The 15304-nt window shown below is 48.6% G+C and overlaps 1 protein-coding gene across 1 annotated transcript in view; it reads left to right on the plus strand.

Moving 5' to 3' along the window:
• Window positions 1–2226: 2226 nt before the first annotated feature.
• The window catches only part of LOC109409444 (protein phosphatase Slingshot), a 111169-nt gene continuing 98091 nt past the window's right edge, over window positions 2227–15304 (plus strand). The window contains exon 1 of the mRNA XM_029855476.2: window positions 2227–2994. Within this exon, the coding sequence (XP_029711336.2) occupies window positions 2932–2994 (63 nt within the window). The 5' untranslated portion in view covers window positions 2227–2931. The remainder of the gene's footprint in view (window positions 2995–15304) is intronic.

Below are 15304 nucleotides of genomic sequence, written 5' to 3' on the forward strand. Positions count from 1 at the left end.
ACCGCATGCTTGCCACATGCGGGGAGGACACAACTCCGGACAACTTGGTCCAGAGGATGTGTAGGGATGAGTTTGGCTGGAACGCCGTTTCAACGGCTATTACCCACATCGTCTGGGAGCTACAGAGGAGGTGGCGCGTGGACTCGGAGAATGGCTAGTCCAGATGCAGTACAAGAGGTGGTCCAGGGGTTCGGAGTCGGCTTCGTAGGTCATACCGGTGCCCTGCGGTCGAGATCGACCCTTACAACGATTAAGTGGCCGCGGAGAGGAAGTCCCGGTAGCGGTGCTGTCGTGGCGTCGGTCTACTGGGTTGGATCCAAGCCCGCGGTTGGAAAGGGGTCCCCGGCAAGGGTCGGGGCAGGTGGAGACCCTGCCGTCAGCAACCTACGGATGCATCTGATAGGGCCTGAAGGGTAGTGATACCCTTCCTTTGCGGGCAGGTCAGATCGGGTTGCATATGGGCATCAGTTCTTGATGTCCGCTCAGCAGTAGGGCGCGGGCGGGGTTGACTCTGCCCGCCTTCCGAGGACAAAGGGAGTGGCGAGGACCACTCGGGAAACTGGCTAAGCGCCAGCATGCTACCGTGATGGACTCTCCAAAGCGAGTCATCGATGTTCGTTGCTGCAGGCTACGCAGCTAACCTTGTGGGTGCGATGTGCACTAGCCCCTCTCTGAAGCAATACCTTCTTGGTGGTTCCGGAGAGACGTAGGGTTTGGCGACCATAGGAATGGTTTAGTGGGTACGAGGAGAGAGTAGTCCTGGATTTTACTTTTGTTGTAGAAGACGGCCTGTCAGACCTACACTACCCTAACCTTCTGTTAGGGTGTCTGTTGAGCAGATTATCCCCCTATGGTTTAGAAGGAAAAAAAAAAAAAAATGCTTAATACGTGCAACACGAAAAACCAAAACAAAAATCTATTTTTAGCACCGTTTCGTTATCGACGGTATGATGCCCCCCCCCACATGACTGTTTTAACCATTATTTTTTTGTCGCCGGGTCGCGAGTCGAACCACAAGTGTTGAAGACCGCTAGATGAGTTCCATCGCGCTGGCGCCTTGGACCGTTCCTGCTGCAGTGATAACAACAGATTTTTCATTAACTAAAAGGAAACTGATCTTTGATTGATTGAGACATCATTGCAGTAGAAGCCAAAACGACTATGTCATATGTAATAGAATACAGAAATTTATCACATTCTGATAAATTACTGATAAATACATAATGCATTTTAAAAGATATTCAATCAGTAAGAAAATTAAAACACCCTTCGCACACTGCTCATATGCTAATTGTGATTTCCATCATTAATGGCATGTGATAGCAGCCTACAGAAAAGAGAAAAGCTCATCTACAAAATGGTTTTGCTGTCGTCGATCGGTGGCTCAAATGGGGATTAAGTTGGTCGGGAGTCGAACCAGAAATGTTGAATACTGATGGAGTTGACCGTAAAGTTGTTGAATCTTCTTGATTTGATTTGTTTACCATTAGATTCAAGCTTTTATAATTGTATTGTTAGAGCAAACTTTGCTAGTTTGTGCATTGCATTTATTCAGTTTTTGCAGTGTTGAATTATTGAATTATCTTATATCACCTTTTAATGAACCCTAATGTAAAGAAAAATGCAATGCATCATTACATTGATAATGCCAATCTAAAGGATTATTGCATGAGAAGTGTGGAATTACTGCATTTCGCATTGCAGATGTTGATATTCAGTCTAATTCGTGCAATGATATAATGCTTGTGGTTACTTGGGCAGTCTGCATCATTTACATTTTAAGATTTTTTTGTTCTTTTCATAAGTCTATCTTATGAAATTTGTCATAGCAAGCACGATCAATTTTCATAAGGTATTCTTATGTCATCCATAAGAATTAGTTATAGCAAATTTTCATAAGGTATTTCGATGAATTTCGCTAGTTTTTTTCGCTGAGTGTATGTGATTTGACCCTCCGGGCCTTCCAAAGCCATTTTTGGAGTAAACATATAGCCTTTCCAATACACTTAGTGTACGAGAAAGGCAAAAAAACAATATTTTAAAATTTAATATGTATTTTTTTAATATCTTAATGTCTTTTCTCACCCGATATCCCCTATACATAACTCATCGGAAAAAGATTGCGTGAATCGTGAGATCGAGCAACTCACCTTCCTGCTGAACTGAGAGGTGAGAAAAGGTGAGGCTTGCGTTTTCGTTGCGCCCGTCCGTCAGTCGGTTCGGTTCAGTTCAGTCAGTCAGTCAGTAGCGTGCAGAGTGTGTGTGATGGTGGCAGCAATCCGCGAGAGGTGCAGCAATTTTTCGCGTCTTCGTCACCTTCTCAGTTTTTGGTCGGTCGCATTTTTTTTTCTTCTCTCTGATGGTGGTGAAGTTGAAGTGAAGAATAGTGAACCCTGACAAAACTATACAGTATAGGTAGTTTGTGCAAAAGAAGGCAAAAAGCCACATTCAGCCCGAGCGAGGCAGCTAATTTTCTCATTTTGGCCATCAGGATTTTGGGATCAGATCCGTTCTGAACGGTACAAAAAAGAAAGAAAAAGTCGTGCATCGTGTGTCACACTTGGTTGGACGAAGAAAAAACTTTTTTGCTTATTTTTTTGAAAGTTACGTGTGTGGAACGCGTCTGGCAGCTAGAGCTAGCAGCTCAGTGTAGTGAGTGAGTGTGGAAGTGAGCTGCGGCAGCAGCAAAAGTGTGGTGTTCAGCCCCGCAGAGATATGGTGGTGAAGAAAGAAGTTTTTCGATTGTGAAAATTTTCCCGAACGAGTTTCTGTGGTGGAGTGTTTGGAAGTGTTGCCTCCGGAGGGTGACCAGAAAGGGGCGGTGAAGAAGTTTCTGACTGATTAGTGGTCAAGCAGCTAGAAAGAGCAAAGAGCAGTAACATCAGCAGCAGCAGCAGTCTCTGGAAGATAAAACTGGCCGCGGCTGCACCGATGGCCCTGGTGACCGTCCAACGATCGCCAAGCCTCGCTGGATCCTCCCACAGTTCCAACTCGGTATGTAGGACTGCGCAACCTTTATGAGGGTTTATTATGGGATGCATGCAAGCAGACGACAGGCATGGATTTGCATTGATCGATGATCCGATCCGTGATGATGATGGTCATCGCAGACTTTTTTGGGGCCTGTTTACCATTTTTGGGGAGGGACTGCCGTAAACGGCATTTTTTTTTTCTTTCGGACGAAATCTCGCTCACTTTTCGCCTTTCCGATCGGTGTGGGTTCTTTTCACTCTAGCGTAACATTTGGGAAAGTCTAAATAAGATGCCAAATTATGGCATTCCGGTTAGAATCCGGATAATAGTAACATGGGATGTCCTTTTATCATTTTGCCATTGAAAACATATGATATAATGAATGGAACTTCTGGAGGAATCTCCGGAGGAACTTCTGGAGGAATCTCCGGAGGAACTTCTGGAGGAATCTCCGGAGGAACTTCTGGAGGAATCTCCGGAGGAACTTCTGGAGGAATGTCCGGAGGAACTTCTGGAGGAATCTCCGGAGGAACTTCTGGAGGAATCTCCGGAGGAACTTCTGGAGGAATCTCCGGAGGAACTTCTGGAGGAATCTCCGGAGGAACTTCTGGAGGAATCTCCGGAGGAACTTCTGGAGGAATCTCCGGAGGAACTTCTGGAGGAATCTCTGGAGGAATCTCCGGAGGAACTTCTGGAGGAATCTCCGGAGGAACTTCTGGAGGAATCTCCGGAAGAACTTCTGGAGGAACTTCTGGAGGAATCTCCGGAGGAATCTCAGGAGGAACTCCCGGAGGAATCTCCGGAGGAACTTCTGGAGGAATCTCCGGAGGAACTTCTGGAGGAATCTCCGGAGGAACTTCTGGAGGAATCTCCGGAGGAACTTCTGGAGGAATCTCCTGAGGAACTTCTGGAGGAATCTCCGGAGGAACTTCTGGAGGAATCTCCGGAGGAACTTCTGGAGGAATCTCCGGAGGAACTTCTGGAGGAATCTCCGGAGGAACTTCTGGAGGAATCTCCGGAGGAACTTCTGGAGGAATCTCCGGAGGAACTTCTGGAGGAATCTCCGGAGGAACTTCTGGAGGAATCTCCGGAGGAACTTCTGGAGGAATCTCCGGAGGAACTTCTGGAGGAATCTCCGGAGGAACTTCTGGAGGAATCTCCGGAGGAACTTCTGGAGGAATCTCCGGAGGAACTTCTGGAGGAATCTCCGGAGGAACTTCTGGAGGAATCTCCGGAGGAATCTCCGGAGGAACTTCTGGAGGAATCTCCGGAGGAACTCCTGGATGAATCTCCGGAGGAACTTCTGGAGGAATCTCCGGAGGAACTTCTGGAGGAATCTCCGGAGGAACTTCTGGAGGAATCTCCGGAGGAATTTCTGGGTGAATCTCCGCAGGAACTTCTGGAGGAATCTGCGCAGGAACTTCTTGAGGAATCTCCGGAGGAACTTCTGGGAGGAATCTCCGGAGGAACTTCTGGAGGAATCTCCGGAGGAACTTCTGGAGGAATCTCCGGAGGAACTTCTGGAGGAATCTCCGGAGGAACTTCTGGAGGAATCTCCGGAGGAACTTCTGGAGGAATCTCCGGAGGAACTTCTGGAGGAATCTCCGGAGGAACTTCTGGAGGAATCTCCGGAGGAACTTCTGGAGGAATCTCCGGAGGAACTTCTGGAGGAATCTCCGGAGGAACTTCTGGAGGAATCTCCGGAGGAACTTCTGGAGGAATCTCCGGAGGAACTTCTGGAGGAATCTCCGGAGGAACTCCTGGATGAATCTCCGGAGGAACTTCTGGAGGAATCTCCGGAGGAACTTCTGGAGGAATCTCCGGAGGAACTTCTGGAGGAATCTCCGGAGGAACTTGTGTAGGAATCTCCGGAGGAATTTCTGGGTGAATCTCCGCAGGAACTTCTGGAGGAATCTCCGCAGGAACTTCTTGAGGAATCTCCGGAGGAACTTCTGGGAGGAATCTCCGGAGGAACTTCTGGGAGGAATCTCCGGAGGAACTTCTGGGAGGAATCTCCGGAGGAACTTCTGGGAGGAATCTCCGGAGGAACTTCTGGGAGGAATCTCCGGAGGAACTTCTGGGAGGAATCTCCGGAGGAACTTCTGGGAGGAATCTCCGGAGGAACTTCTGGGAGGAATCTCCGGAGGAACTTCTGGGAGGAATCTCCGGAGGAACTTCTGGGAGGAATCTCCGGAGGAACTTCTGGGAGGAATCTCCGGAGGAACTTCTGGGAGGAATCTCCGGAGGAACTTCTGGGAGGAATCTCCGGAGGAACTTCTGGAGGAATCTCCGGAGGAACTTGTGTAGGAATCTCCGGAGGAACTTCTGGAGGAATCTCCGGAGGAACTTCTGGAGGAATCTCCGGAGGAACTTGTGTAGGAATCTCCGGAGGAATTTCTGGGTGAATCTCCGCAGGAACTTCTGGAGGAATCTCCGCAGGAACTTCTTGAGGAATCTCCGGAGGAACTTCTGGGAGGAATCTCCGGAGGAACTTCTGGGAGGAATCTCCGGAGGAACTTCTGGGAGGAATCTCCGGAGGAACTTCTGGGAGGAATCTCCGGAGGAACTTCTGGGAGGAATCTCCGGAGGAACTTCTGGGAGGAATCTCCGGAGGAACTTCTGGGAGGAATCTCCGGAGGAACTTCTGGGAGGAATCTCCGGAGGAACTTCTGGGAGGAATCTCCGGAGGAACTTCTGGGAGGAATCTCCGGAGGAACTTCTGGGAGGAATCTCCGGAGGAACTTCTGGGAGGAATCTCCGGAGGAACTTCTGGGAGGAATCTCCGGAGGAACTTCTGGGAGGAATCTCCGGAGGAACTTCTGGGAGGAATCTCCGGAGGAACTTCTGGGAGGAATCTCCGGAGGAACTTCTGGGAGGAATCTCCGGAGGAACTTCTGGGAGGAATCTCCGGAGGAACTTCTGGGAGGAATCTCCGGAGGAACTTCTGGGAGGAATCTCCGGAGGAACTTCTGGGAGGAATCTCCGGAGGAACTTCTGGGAGGAATCTCCGGAGGAACTTCTGGGAGGAATCTCCGGAGGAACTTCTGGGAGGAATCTCCGGAGGAACTTCTGGGAGGAATCTCCGGAGGAACTTCTGGAGGAATCTCCGGAGGAACTTCTGGGAGGAATCTCCGGAGGAACTTCTGGGAGGAATCTCCGGAGGAACTTCTGGGAGGAATCTCCGGAGGAACTTCTGGGAGGAATCTCCGGAGGAACTTCTGGGAGGAATCTCCGGAGGAACTTCTGGGAGGAATCTCCGGAGGAACTTCTGGGAGGAATCTCCGGAGGAACTTCTGGGAGGAATCTCCGGAGGAACTTCTGGGAGGAATCTCCGGAGGAACTTCTGGGAGGAATCTCCGGAGGAACTTCTGGGAGGAATCTCCGGAGGAACTTCTGGAGGAATCTCCGGAGGAACTTCTGGGAGGAATCTCCGGAGGAACTTCTGGGAGGAATCTCCGGAGGAACTTCTGGGAGGAATCTCCGGAGGAACTTCTGGGAGGAATCTCCGGAGGAACTTCTGGAGGAATCTCCGGAGGAACTTCTGGAGGAATCTCCGGAGGAACTTCTGGAGGAATCTCCGGAGGAACTTCTGGAGGAATCTCCGAAGGAACTTCTGGAGGAATCTCCGGAGGAACTTCTGGAGGAATCTCCGGAGGAACTTCTGGAGGAATCTCCGGAGGAACTTCTGGAGGAATCTCCGGAGGAACTTCTGGAGGAATCTCCGGAGGAACTTCTGGAGGAATCTCCGGAGGAACTTCTGGAGGAATCTCCGGAGGAACTTCTGGAGGAATCTCCGGAGGAACTTCTGGAGGAATCTCCGGAGGAACTTCTGGAGGAATCTCCGGAGGAACTTCTGGAGGAATCTCCGGAGGAACTTCTGGAGGAATCTCCGGAGGAACTTCTGGAGGAATCTCCGGAGGAACTTCTGGAGGAATCTTCGGAGGAACCTCCGGAGGAACTTCTGGAGGAATCTTTGGAGGAATCTCCGGAGGAACTTCTGGAGGAATCTCCGGAGGAACTTCTGGAGGAATCTCCGGAGGAACTTCTGGAGGAATCTCCGGAGGAACTTCTGGAGGAATCTCCGGAGGAACTTCTGGAGGAATCTCCGGAGGAACTTCTGGAGGAATCTCCGGAGGAACTTCTGGAGGAATCTCCGGAGGAACTTCTGGAGGAATCTCCGGAGGAACTTCTGGAGGAATCTCCGGAGGAATCTCCGGAGGAACTTCTGGAGGAATCTCCGGAGGAACTCCTGGATGAATCTCCGGAGGAACTTCTGGAGGAATCTCCGGAGGAACTTCCGGAGGAATCTCCGGAGGAACTTCTGGAGGAATCTCCGGAGGAACTTGTGTAGGAATCTCCGGAGGAATTTCTGGGTGAATCTCCGCAGGAACTTCTGGAGGAATCTCCGCAGGAACTTCTTGAGGAATCTCCGGAGGAACTTCTGGGAGGAATCTCCGGAGGAACTTCTGGGAGGAATCTCCGGAGGAACTTCTGGGAGGAATCTCCGGAGGAACTTCTGGGAGGAATCTCCGGAGGAACTTCTGGGAGGAATCTCCGGAGGAACTTCTGGGAGGAATCTCCGGAGGAACTTCTGGGAGGAATCTCCGGAGGAACTTCTGGGAGGAATCTCCGGAGGAACTTCTGGGAGGAATCTCCGGAGGAACTTCTGGGAGGAATCTCCGGAGGAACTTCTGGGAGGAATCTCCGGAGGAACTTCTGGGAGGAATCTCCGGAGGAACTTCTGGGAGGAATCTCCGGAGGAACTTCTGGGAGGAATCTCCGGAGGAACTTCTGGGAGGAATCTCCGGAGGAACTTCTGGAGGAATCTCCGGAGGAACTTGTGTAGGAATCTCCGGAGGAACTTCTGGAGGAATCTCCGGAGGAACTTCTGGAGGAATCTCCGGAGGAACTTGTGTAGGAATCTCCGGAGGAATTTCTGGGTGAATCTCCGCAGGAACTTCTGGAGGAATCTCCGCAGGAACTTCTTGAGGAATCTCCGGAGGAACTTCTGGGAGGAATCTCCTGAGGAACTTCTGGGAGGAATCTCCGGAGGAACTTCTGGGAGGAATCTCCGGAGGAACTTCTGGGAGGAATCTCCGGAGGAACTTCTGGGAGGAATCTCCGGAGGAACTTCTGGGAGGAATCTCCGGAGGAACTTCTGGGAGGAATCTCCGGAGGAACTTCTGGGAGGAATCTCCGGAGGAACTTCTGGGAGGAATCTCCGGAGGAACTTCTGGGAGGAATCTCCGGAGGAACTTCTGGGAGGAATCTCCGGAGGAACTTCTGGGAGGAATCTCCGGAGGAACTTCTGGGAGGAATCTCCGGAGGAACTTCTGGGAGGAATCTCCGGAGGAACTTCTGGGAGGAATCTCCGGAGGAACTTCTGGGAGGAATCTCCGGAGGAACTTCTGGGAGGAATCTCCGGAGGAACTTCTGGGAGGAATCTCCGGAGGAACTTCTGGGAGGAATCTCCGGAGGAACTTCTGGGAGGAATCTCCGGAGGAACTTCTGGGAGGAATCTCCGGAGGAACTTCTGGGAGGAATCTCCGGAGGAACTTCTGGGAGGAATCTCCGGAGGAACTTCTGGGAGGAATCTCCGGAGGAACTTCTGGGAGGAATCTCCGGAGGAACTTCTGGAGGAATCTCCGGAGGAACTTCTGGAGGAATCTCCGGAGGAACTTCTGGGAGGAATCTCCGGAGGAACTTCTGGGAGGAATCTCCGGAGGAACTTCTGGGAGGAATCTCCGGAGGAACTTCTGGGAGGAATCTCCGGAGGAACTTCTGGGAGGAATCTCCGGAGGAACTTCTGGGAGGAATCTCCGGAGGAACTTCTGGGAGGAATCTCCGGAGGAACTTGTGGGAGGAATCTCCGGAGGAACTTCTGGGAGGAATCTCCGGAGGAACTTCTGGAGGAATCTCCGGATGAACTTCTGGGAGGAATCTCCGGAGGAACTTCTGGGAGGAATCTCCGGAGGAACTTCTGGGAGGAATCTCCGGAGGAACTTCTGGGAGGAATCTCCGGAGGAACTTCTGGGAGGAATCTCCGGAGGAACTTCTGGAGGAATCTACGGAGGAACTTCTGGAGGAATCTCCGGAGGAACTTCTGGAGGAATCTCCGGAGGAACTTCTGGAGGAATCTCCGAAGGAACTTCTGGAGGAATCTCCGGAGGAACTTCTGGAGGAATCTCCGGAGGAACTTCTGGAGGAATCTCCGGAGGAACTTCTGGAGGAATCTTCGGAGGAACCTCCGGAGGAACTTCTGGAGGAATCTTTGGAGGAATTTCTGGAGGAATCTCCGGAGGAACTTCTGGAGGAATCTCCGGAGGAACTTCTGGAGGAATCTCCGGAGGAACTTCTGGAGGAATCTCCGGAGGAACTTCTGGAGGAATCTCCGGAGGAACTTCTGGAGGAATCTCCGGGGGAACTTCTGGAGGAATCTCCGGAGGAACTTCTGGTTGAATTTTCGGAAGAATTCCTAGAGTAATCCTACACGGATAAATCAAACTACCTAATTTTTGGGTCGGTTTTACTCAAAGCTGAGTATATCGAATAAACTAGTTACCCAAAATTAGGTTGTTTTCCCTCTTTCCCCCACCGATGTTGTCAAAAACAAACAGAGATGCGTCTACCCAATGGGGGTCCTTGAGCCCAATAAGCCAATTTTGAGTAAATGTAGGTATACTCAAATTTGGGTTGAATGAGGGGGGGTCTTGGGTTGAATTTACCTACTCTTAAGTATATTTTTTTTTTTGATGGAGGTAAAGGCAATTTACCTAGTGTGAGTTTAATCGATTTACTCAAATTTGGCTTATTGGGCGGAACTATGGGATTGCGTCAAAAGAACTCAATTTTGGGCAGTTTGGCGGTTCCGTGTAGAAACAACATGAGGGATCCACAAAAAACATAAACATTTGCAGGAACTTTTAAGAGTATCTTAAGGAGTTCCTAGTAGAATCTGTTACATATTTTTTTGGAGGAGTTCCTGATGGAATCTCTGCTAGATTCCTTGAAGGAATTACAGGAAAAATCCTCGAAGAAATTAGAAGGAAATGCTTGTAGGAACTACTTAAGGAATCCTCGGAGGAATTATTGGAAGAACCATCGGTGTAATACCTTAAGATATATCTGGAGATATTGTTTAAGATGCTCTTTGAGTAGCTTTAGAACTAAATTTTAAAAATATTCTTGCAGGGATTTCCAGAGGAGTTTATAAAAGCTTTTTCTTGATAAATCCTTGGAAGAAGATGTAAGAGAAATTCCTTGAGAAAATACTGAAGAATTTTTTAACTCGAGGAAGCCTCCGAGAAACTCCCGAAATGAGTTTTTGGACGAATTGTTGGAGGAGTGCTTGAAGAAACCCCTTGAGGAATCCTGGGAGGTAGTTTCGCAGGAATCTTCGCAGACATTCCTGGACCAATCTTCTAAGGAGTTTGGGAAATCCCTGCAAGAATATTTTTAAAATTTAGTTCTAAAGCTACTCAAAGAGCATCTTAAACAATATCTCCAGATATATCTTAAGGTATTACACCGATGGTTCTTCCAATAATTCCTCCGAGGATTCCTTAAGTAGTTCCTACAAGCATTTCCTTCTAATTTCTTCGAGGATTTTTCCTGTAATTCCTTCAAGGAATCTAGCAGAGATTCCATCAGGAACTCCTCCAAAAAAATATGTAACAGATTCTACTAGGAACTCCTTAAGATACTCTTAAAAGTTCCTGCAAATGTTTATGTTTTTTGTGGATCCCTCATGTTGTTTCTACACGGAACCGCCAAACTGCCCAAAATTGAGTTCTTTTGACGCAATCCCATAGTTCCGCCCAATAAGCCAAATTTGAGTAAATCGATTAAACTCACACTAGGTAAATTGCCTTTACCTCCATCAAAAAAAAAAATATACTTAAGAGTAGGTAAATTCAACCCAAGACCCCCCCTCATTCAACCCAAATTTGAGTATACCTACATTTACTCAAAATTGGCTTATTGGGCTCAAGGACCCCCATTGGGTAGACGCATCTCTGTTTGTTTTTGACAACATCGGTGGGGGAAAGAGGGAAAACAACCTAATTTTGGGTAACTAGTTTATTCGATATACTCAGCTTTGAGTAAAACCGACCCAAAAATTAGGTAGTTTGATTTATCCGTGTAGGATTACTCTAGGAATTCTTCCGAAAATTCAACCAGAAGTTCCTCCGGAGATTCCTCCAGAAGTTCCCCCGGAGATTCCTCCAGAAGTTCCTCCGGAGATTCCTCCAGAAGTTCCTCCGGAGATTCCTCCAGAAGTTCCTCCGGAGATTCCTCCAGAAGTTCCTCCGGAGATTCCTCCAGAAGTTCCTCCGGAGATTCCTCCAGAAATTCCTCCAAAGATTCCTCCAGAAGTTCCTCCGGAGGTTCCTCCGAAGATTCCTCCAGAAGTTCCTCCGGAGATTCCTCCAGAAGTTCCTCCGGAGATTCCTCCAGAAGTTCCTCCGGAGATTCCTCCAGAAGTTCCTTCGGAGATTCCTCCAGAAGTTCCTCCGGAGATTCCTCCAGAAGTTCCTCCGGAGATTCCTCCAGAAGTTCCTCCGTAGATTCCTCCAGAAGTTCCTCCGGAGATTCCTCCCAGAAGTTCCTCCGGAGATTCCTCCCAGAAGTTCCTCCGGAGATTCCTCCCAGAAGTTCCTCCGGAGATTCCTCCCAGAAGTTCCTCCGGAGATTCCTCCCAGAAGTTCATCCGGAGATTCCTCCAGAAGTTCCTCCGGAGATTCCTCCCAGAAGTTCCTCCGGAGATTCCTCCCACAAGTTCCTCCGGAGATTCCTCCCAGAAGTTCCTCCGGAGATTCCTCCCAGAAGTTCCTCCGGAGATTCCTCCCAGAAGTTCCTCCGGAGATTCCTCCCAGAAGTTCCTCCGGAGATTCCTCCCAGAAGTTCCTCCGGAGATTCCTCCCAGAAGTTCCTCCGGAGATTCCTCCCAGAAGTTCCTCCGGAGATTCCTCCAGAAGTTCCTCCGGAGATTCCTCCAGAAGTTCCTCCGGAGATTCCTCCCAGAAGTTCCTCCGGAGATTCCTCCCAGAAGTTCCTCCGGAGATTCCTCCCAGAAGTTCCTCCGGAGATTCCTCCCAGAAGTTCCTCCGGAGATTCCTCCCAGAAGTTCCTCCGGAGATTCCTCCCAGAAGTTCCTCCGGAGATTCCTCCCAGAAGTTCCTCCGGAGATTCCTCCCAGAAGTTCCTCCGGAGATTCCTCCCAGAAGTTCCTCCGGAGATTCCTCCCAGAAGTTCCTCCGGAGATTCCTCCCAGAAGTTCCTCCGGAGATTCCTCCCAGAAGTTCCTCCGGAGATTCCTCCCAGAAGTTCCTCCGGAGATTCCTCCCAGAAGTTCCTCCGGAGATTCCTCCCAGAAGTTCCTCCGGAGATTCCTCCCAGAAGTTCCTCCGGAGATTCCTCCCAGAAGTTCCTCCGGAGATTCCTCCCAGAAGTTCCTCCGGAGATTCCTCCCAGAAGTTCCTCCGGAGATTCCTCCCAGAAGTTCCTCCGGAGATTCCTCCCAGAAGTTCCTCCGGAGATTCCTCCCAGAAGTTCCTCCGGAGATTCCTCCCAGAAGTTCCTCCGGAGATTCCTCCCAGAAGTTCCTCAGGAGATTCCTCCCAGAAGTTCCTCCGGAGATTCCTCAAGAAGTTCCTGCGGAGATTCCTCCAGAAGTTCCTGCGGAGATTCACCCAGAAATTCCTCCGGAGATTCCTACACAAGTTCCTCCGGAGATTCCTCCAGAAGTTCCTCCGGAGATTCCTCCAGAAGTTCCTCCGGAGATTCCTACACAAGTTCCTCCGGAGATTCCTCCAGAAGTTCCTCCGGAGATTCCTCCCAGAAGTTCCTCCGGAGATTCCTCCCAGAAGTTCCTCCGGAGATTCCTCCCAGAAGTTCCTCCGGAGATTCCTCCCAGAAGTTCCTCCGGAGATTCCTCCCAGAAGTTCCTCCGGAGATTCCTCCCAGAAGTTCCTCCGGAGATTCCTCCCAGAAGTTCCTCCGGAGATTCCTCCCAGAAGTTCCTCCGGAGATTCCTCCCAGAAGTTCCTCCGGAGATTCCTCCCAGAAGTTCCTCCGGAGATTCCTCCCAGAAGTTCCTCCGGAGATTCCTCCCAGAAGTTCCTCCGGAGATTCCTCCCAGAAGTTCCTCCGGAGATTCCTCCCAGAAGTTCCTCCGGAGATTCCTCAAGAAGTTCCTGCGGAGATTCCTCCAGAAGTTCCTGCGGAGATTCACCCAGAAATTCCTCCGGAGATTCCTACACAAGTTCCTCCGGAGATTCCTCCAGAAGTTCCTCCGGAGATTCCTCCGGAAGTTCCTCCGGAGATTCCTCCAGAAGTTCCTCCGGAGATTCATCCAGGAGTTCCTCCGGAGATTCTGAAGAATTTTTTAACTCGAGGAAGCCTCCGAGAAACTCCCGAAATGAGTTTTTGGACGAATTGTTGGAGGAGTGCTTGAAGAAACCCCTTGAGGAATCCTGGGAGGTAGTTTCGCAGGAATCTTCGCAGACATTCCTGGACCAATCTTCTAAGGAGTTTGGGAAATCCCTGCATAAACTTTAAAGAGGTTGTATGAGAAAGATGTTCTCGTAGGAATTCCGTGAGAAATTATTAGATGGATTTTTAAATATTTTTTAAATTATTGGAGGAATCTGACGAAAATTTTGAAAGAACCTTCAAAGGAATACAGCAGAATGATACTTGTGGATATGTCTAAAGGCATCTCTGGAGAAAACATCGATTAGAGATATTCCCGGCAAAATCCATTGAGGAATTATTGGAGAAATCGTCAAAGAGCTTTCGAAAAAATCACTGGAAGAATGTTTGTTACCGATCGAAAAATTTACTGTGTAATTCCTGGAGTAACCCCCAAAGTAAATTTTGGTGTAATGCTCGGAAGAACTCTGGAGAATCCTAGGCGAAACTTTGGCAGTCATTTGTAACCCTTCAGGACGCGTGCCGTTGTAAAAAGTACAGCACTGCCAAAAAACCTTGCTCGTCGTGTACAACGCGAACGCGATGCTGTTTGAAGATCAAAGGGTGCGTGTCCTGAAAGATTAATTATTCTCACAGAAATTTCTTATTATGTAGGAATTTCAGAATCAAACAAATCTAAACAAATTCTTTATTGGAATCCCCAGGAGAAACTTCTGGATGTTTTGTTTTGCAGTCCAGGAATAATTATCGGGAGGGCATTTTGAAGGAATCCTCCGGCATGTCCTCGGGATAAAACCATACCAGGGATCTCCAGGACGTAAACCAGTCACGTCTAGAAATCTGTAGAAGACACTCGAACTCTATTTTAACTTAAAAAAGTAGATTGCTGCCATGTTGTCGTGTTTCGAAGAACATGTTATAGGGTATTGGTTCCCTTATTAAGCATGTGGCTCCCATTTTCATCCTACGAAAAACAAAGGATTGAAGCGCTGTTTGTTTTGTTTCTTATTTTTGTATTTTTTGTTAGAAATGAGCACCTATGAAAACAAAAAGAACGAAATCAATCGGTGCCGTAATCGCTTGTTTTCGGATAGGATGAATATGGGAGCGTGAGATTACTGATGGCACACATACCCTATTCACTGAATTTAAATCAGATGACTTTAGAACAAATAAAGCATCAGGAAGTACATCTGATAAGCTTGATATAAAACCCGTTGAACCTTCAACAACATGGTCACGGAGATACTACTAGAAAGCTAGCGTAATGTGTTCATGAAGGATGGTACCTCGTGCTGTCGTGTTACGCTGGAATGGATAGTTAATCTTAGATATGCTTGCAGGAGTTTCTACTGGAATTCCTGCTGAATTAAAAGTTCCTTCTAAAATTTCTCTAGAAGTCCCTTGGAACATGTCACTTCGATATCATTCAAGAATGGCTCCACAAATTTTTGCTATAAAATAAATTTCTCGAGGAAATCCTTACAAAATTTTTCAGGAGTTCCTGTAAGAGATATTTTTTTGGGACTTCTCTAGTGGTATCCTCAGGATACTTTCTAGAAGTTCCTTCAGATATTCCTGCGTTCCACATGCAATTTCTTAGCATGTTTCTGCTGGGCAGCATCTCTGGTGTTCCTCCAGCAATTCTATCTGGGGATTCCCAGATATCTAGTGACACATTCTGAAATTCCTTTTGAGAAGCCTTCTGGAGACTCCTGTAGGAATTCTATCTGGGGATACTTTCAGGAATGTCTGCTGGGGATTCAGTAATATCTACAGAAGTTCCTCTACCCTCTACTTCCCATGGTTGCTCTAGAGCACCATCGATTTTCGACAAACTCGGGACAAACGGAATTGGATAAACATGATGCAATAATTTTCAGAACATGATTGTAAC

This window comes from Aedes albopictus, chromosome 1, assembly GCF_035046485.1.
Source record: "Aedes albopictus strain Foshan chromosome 1, AalbF5, whole genome shotgun sequence".
NCBI classification, from domain to species: Eukaryota; Metazoa; Arthropoda; class Insecta; order Diptera; family Culicidae; genus Aedes; species Aedes albopictus.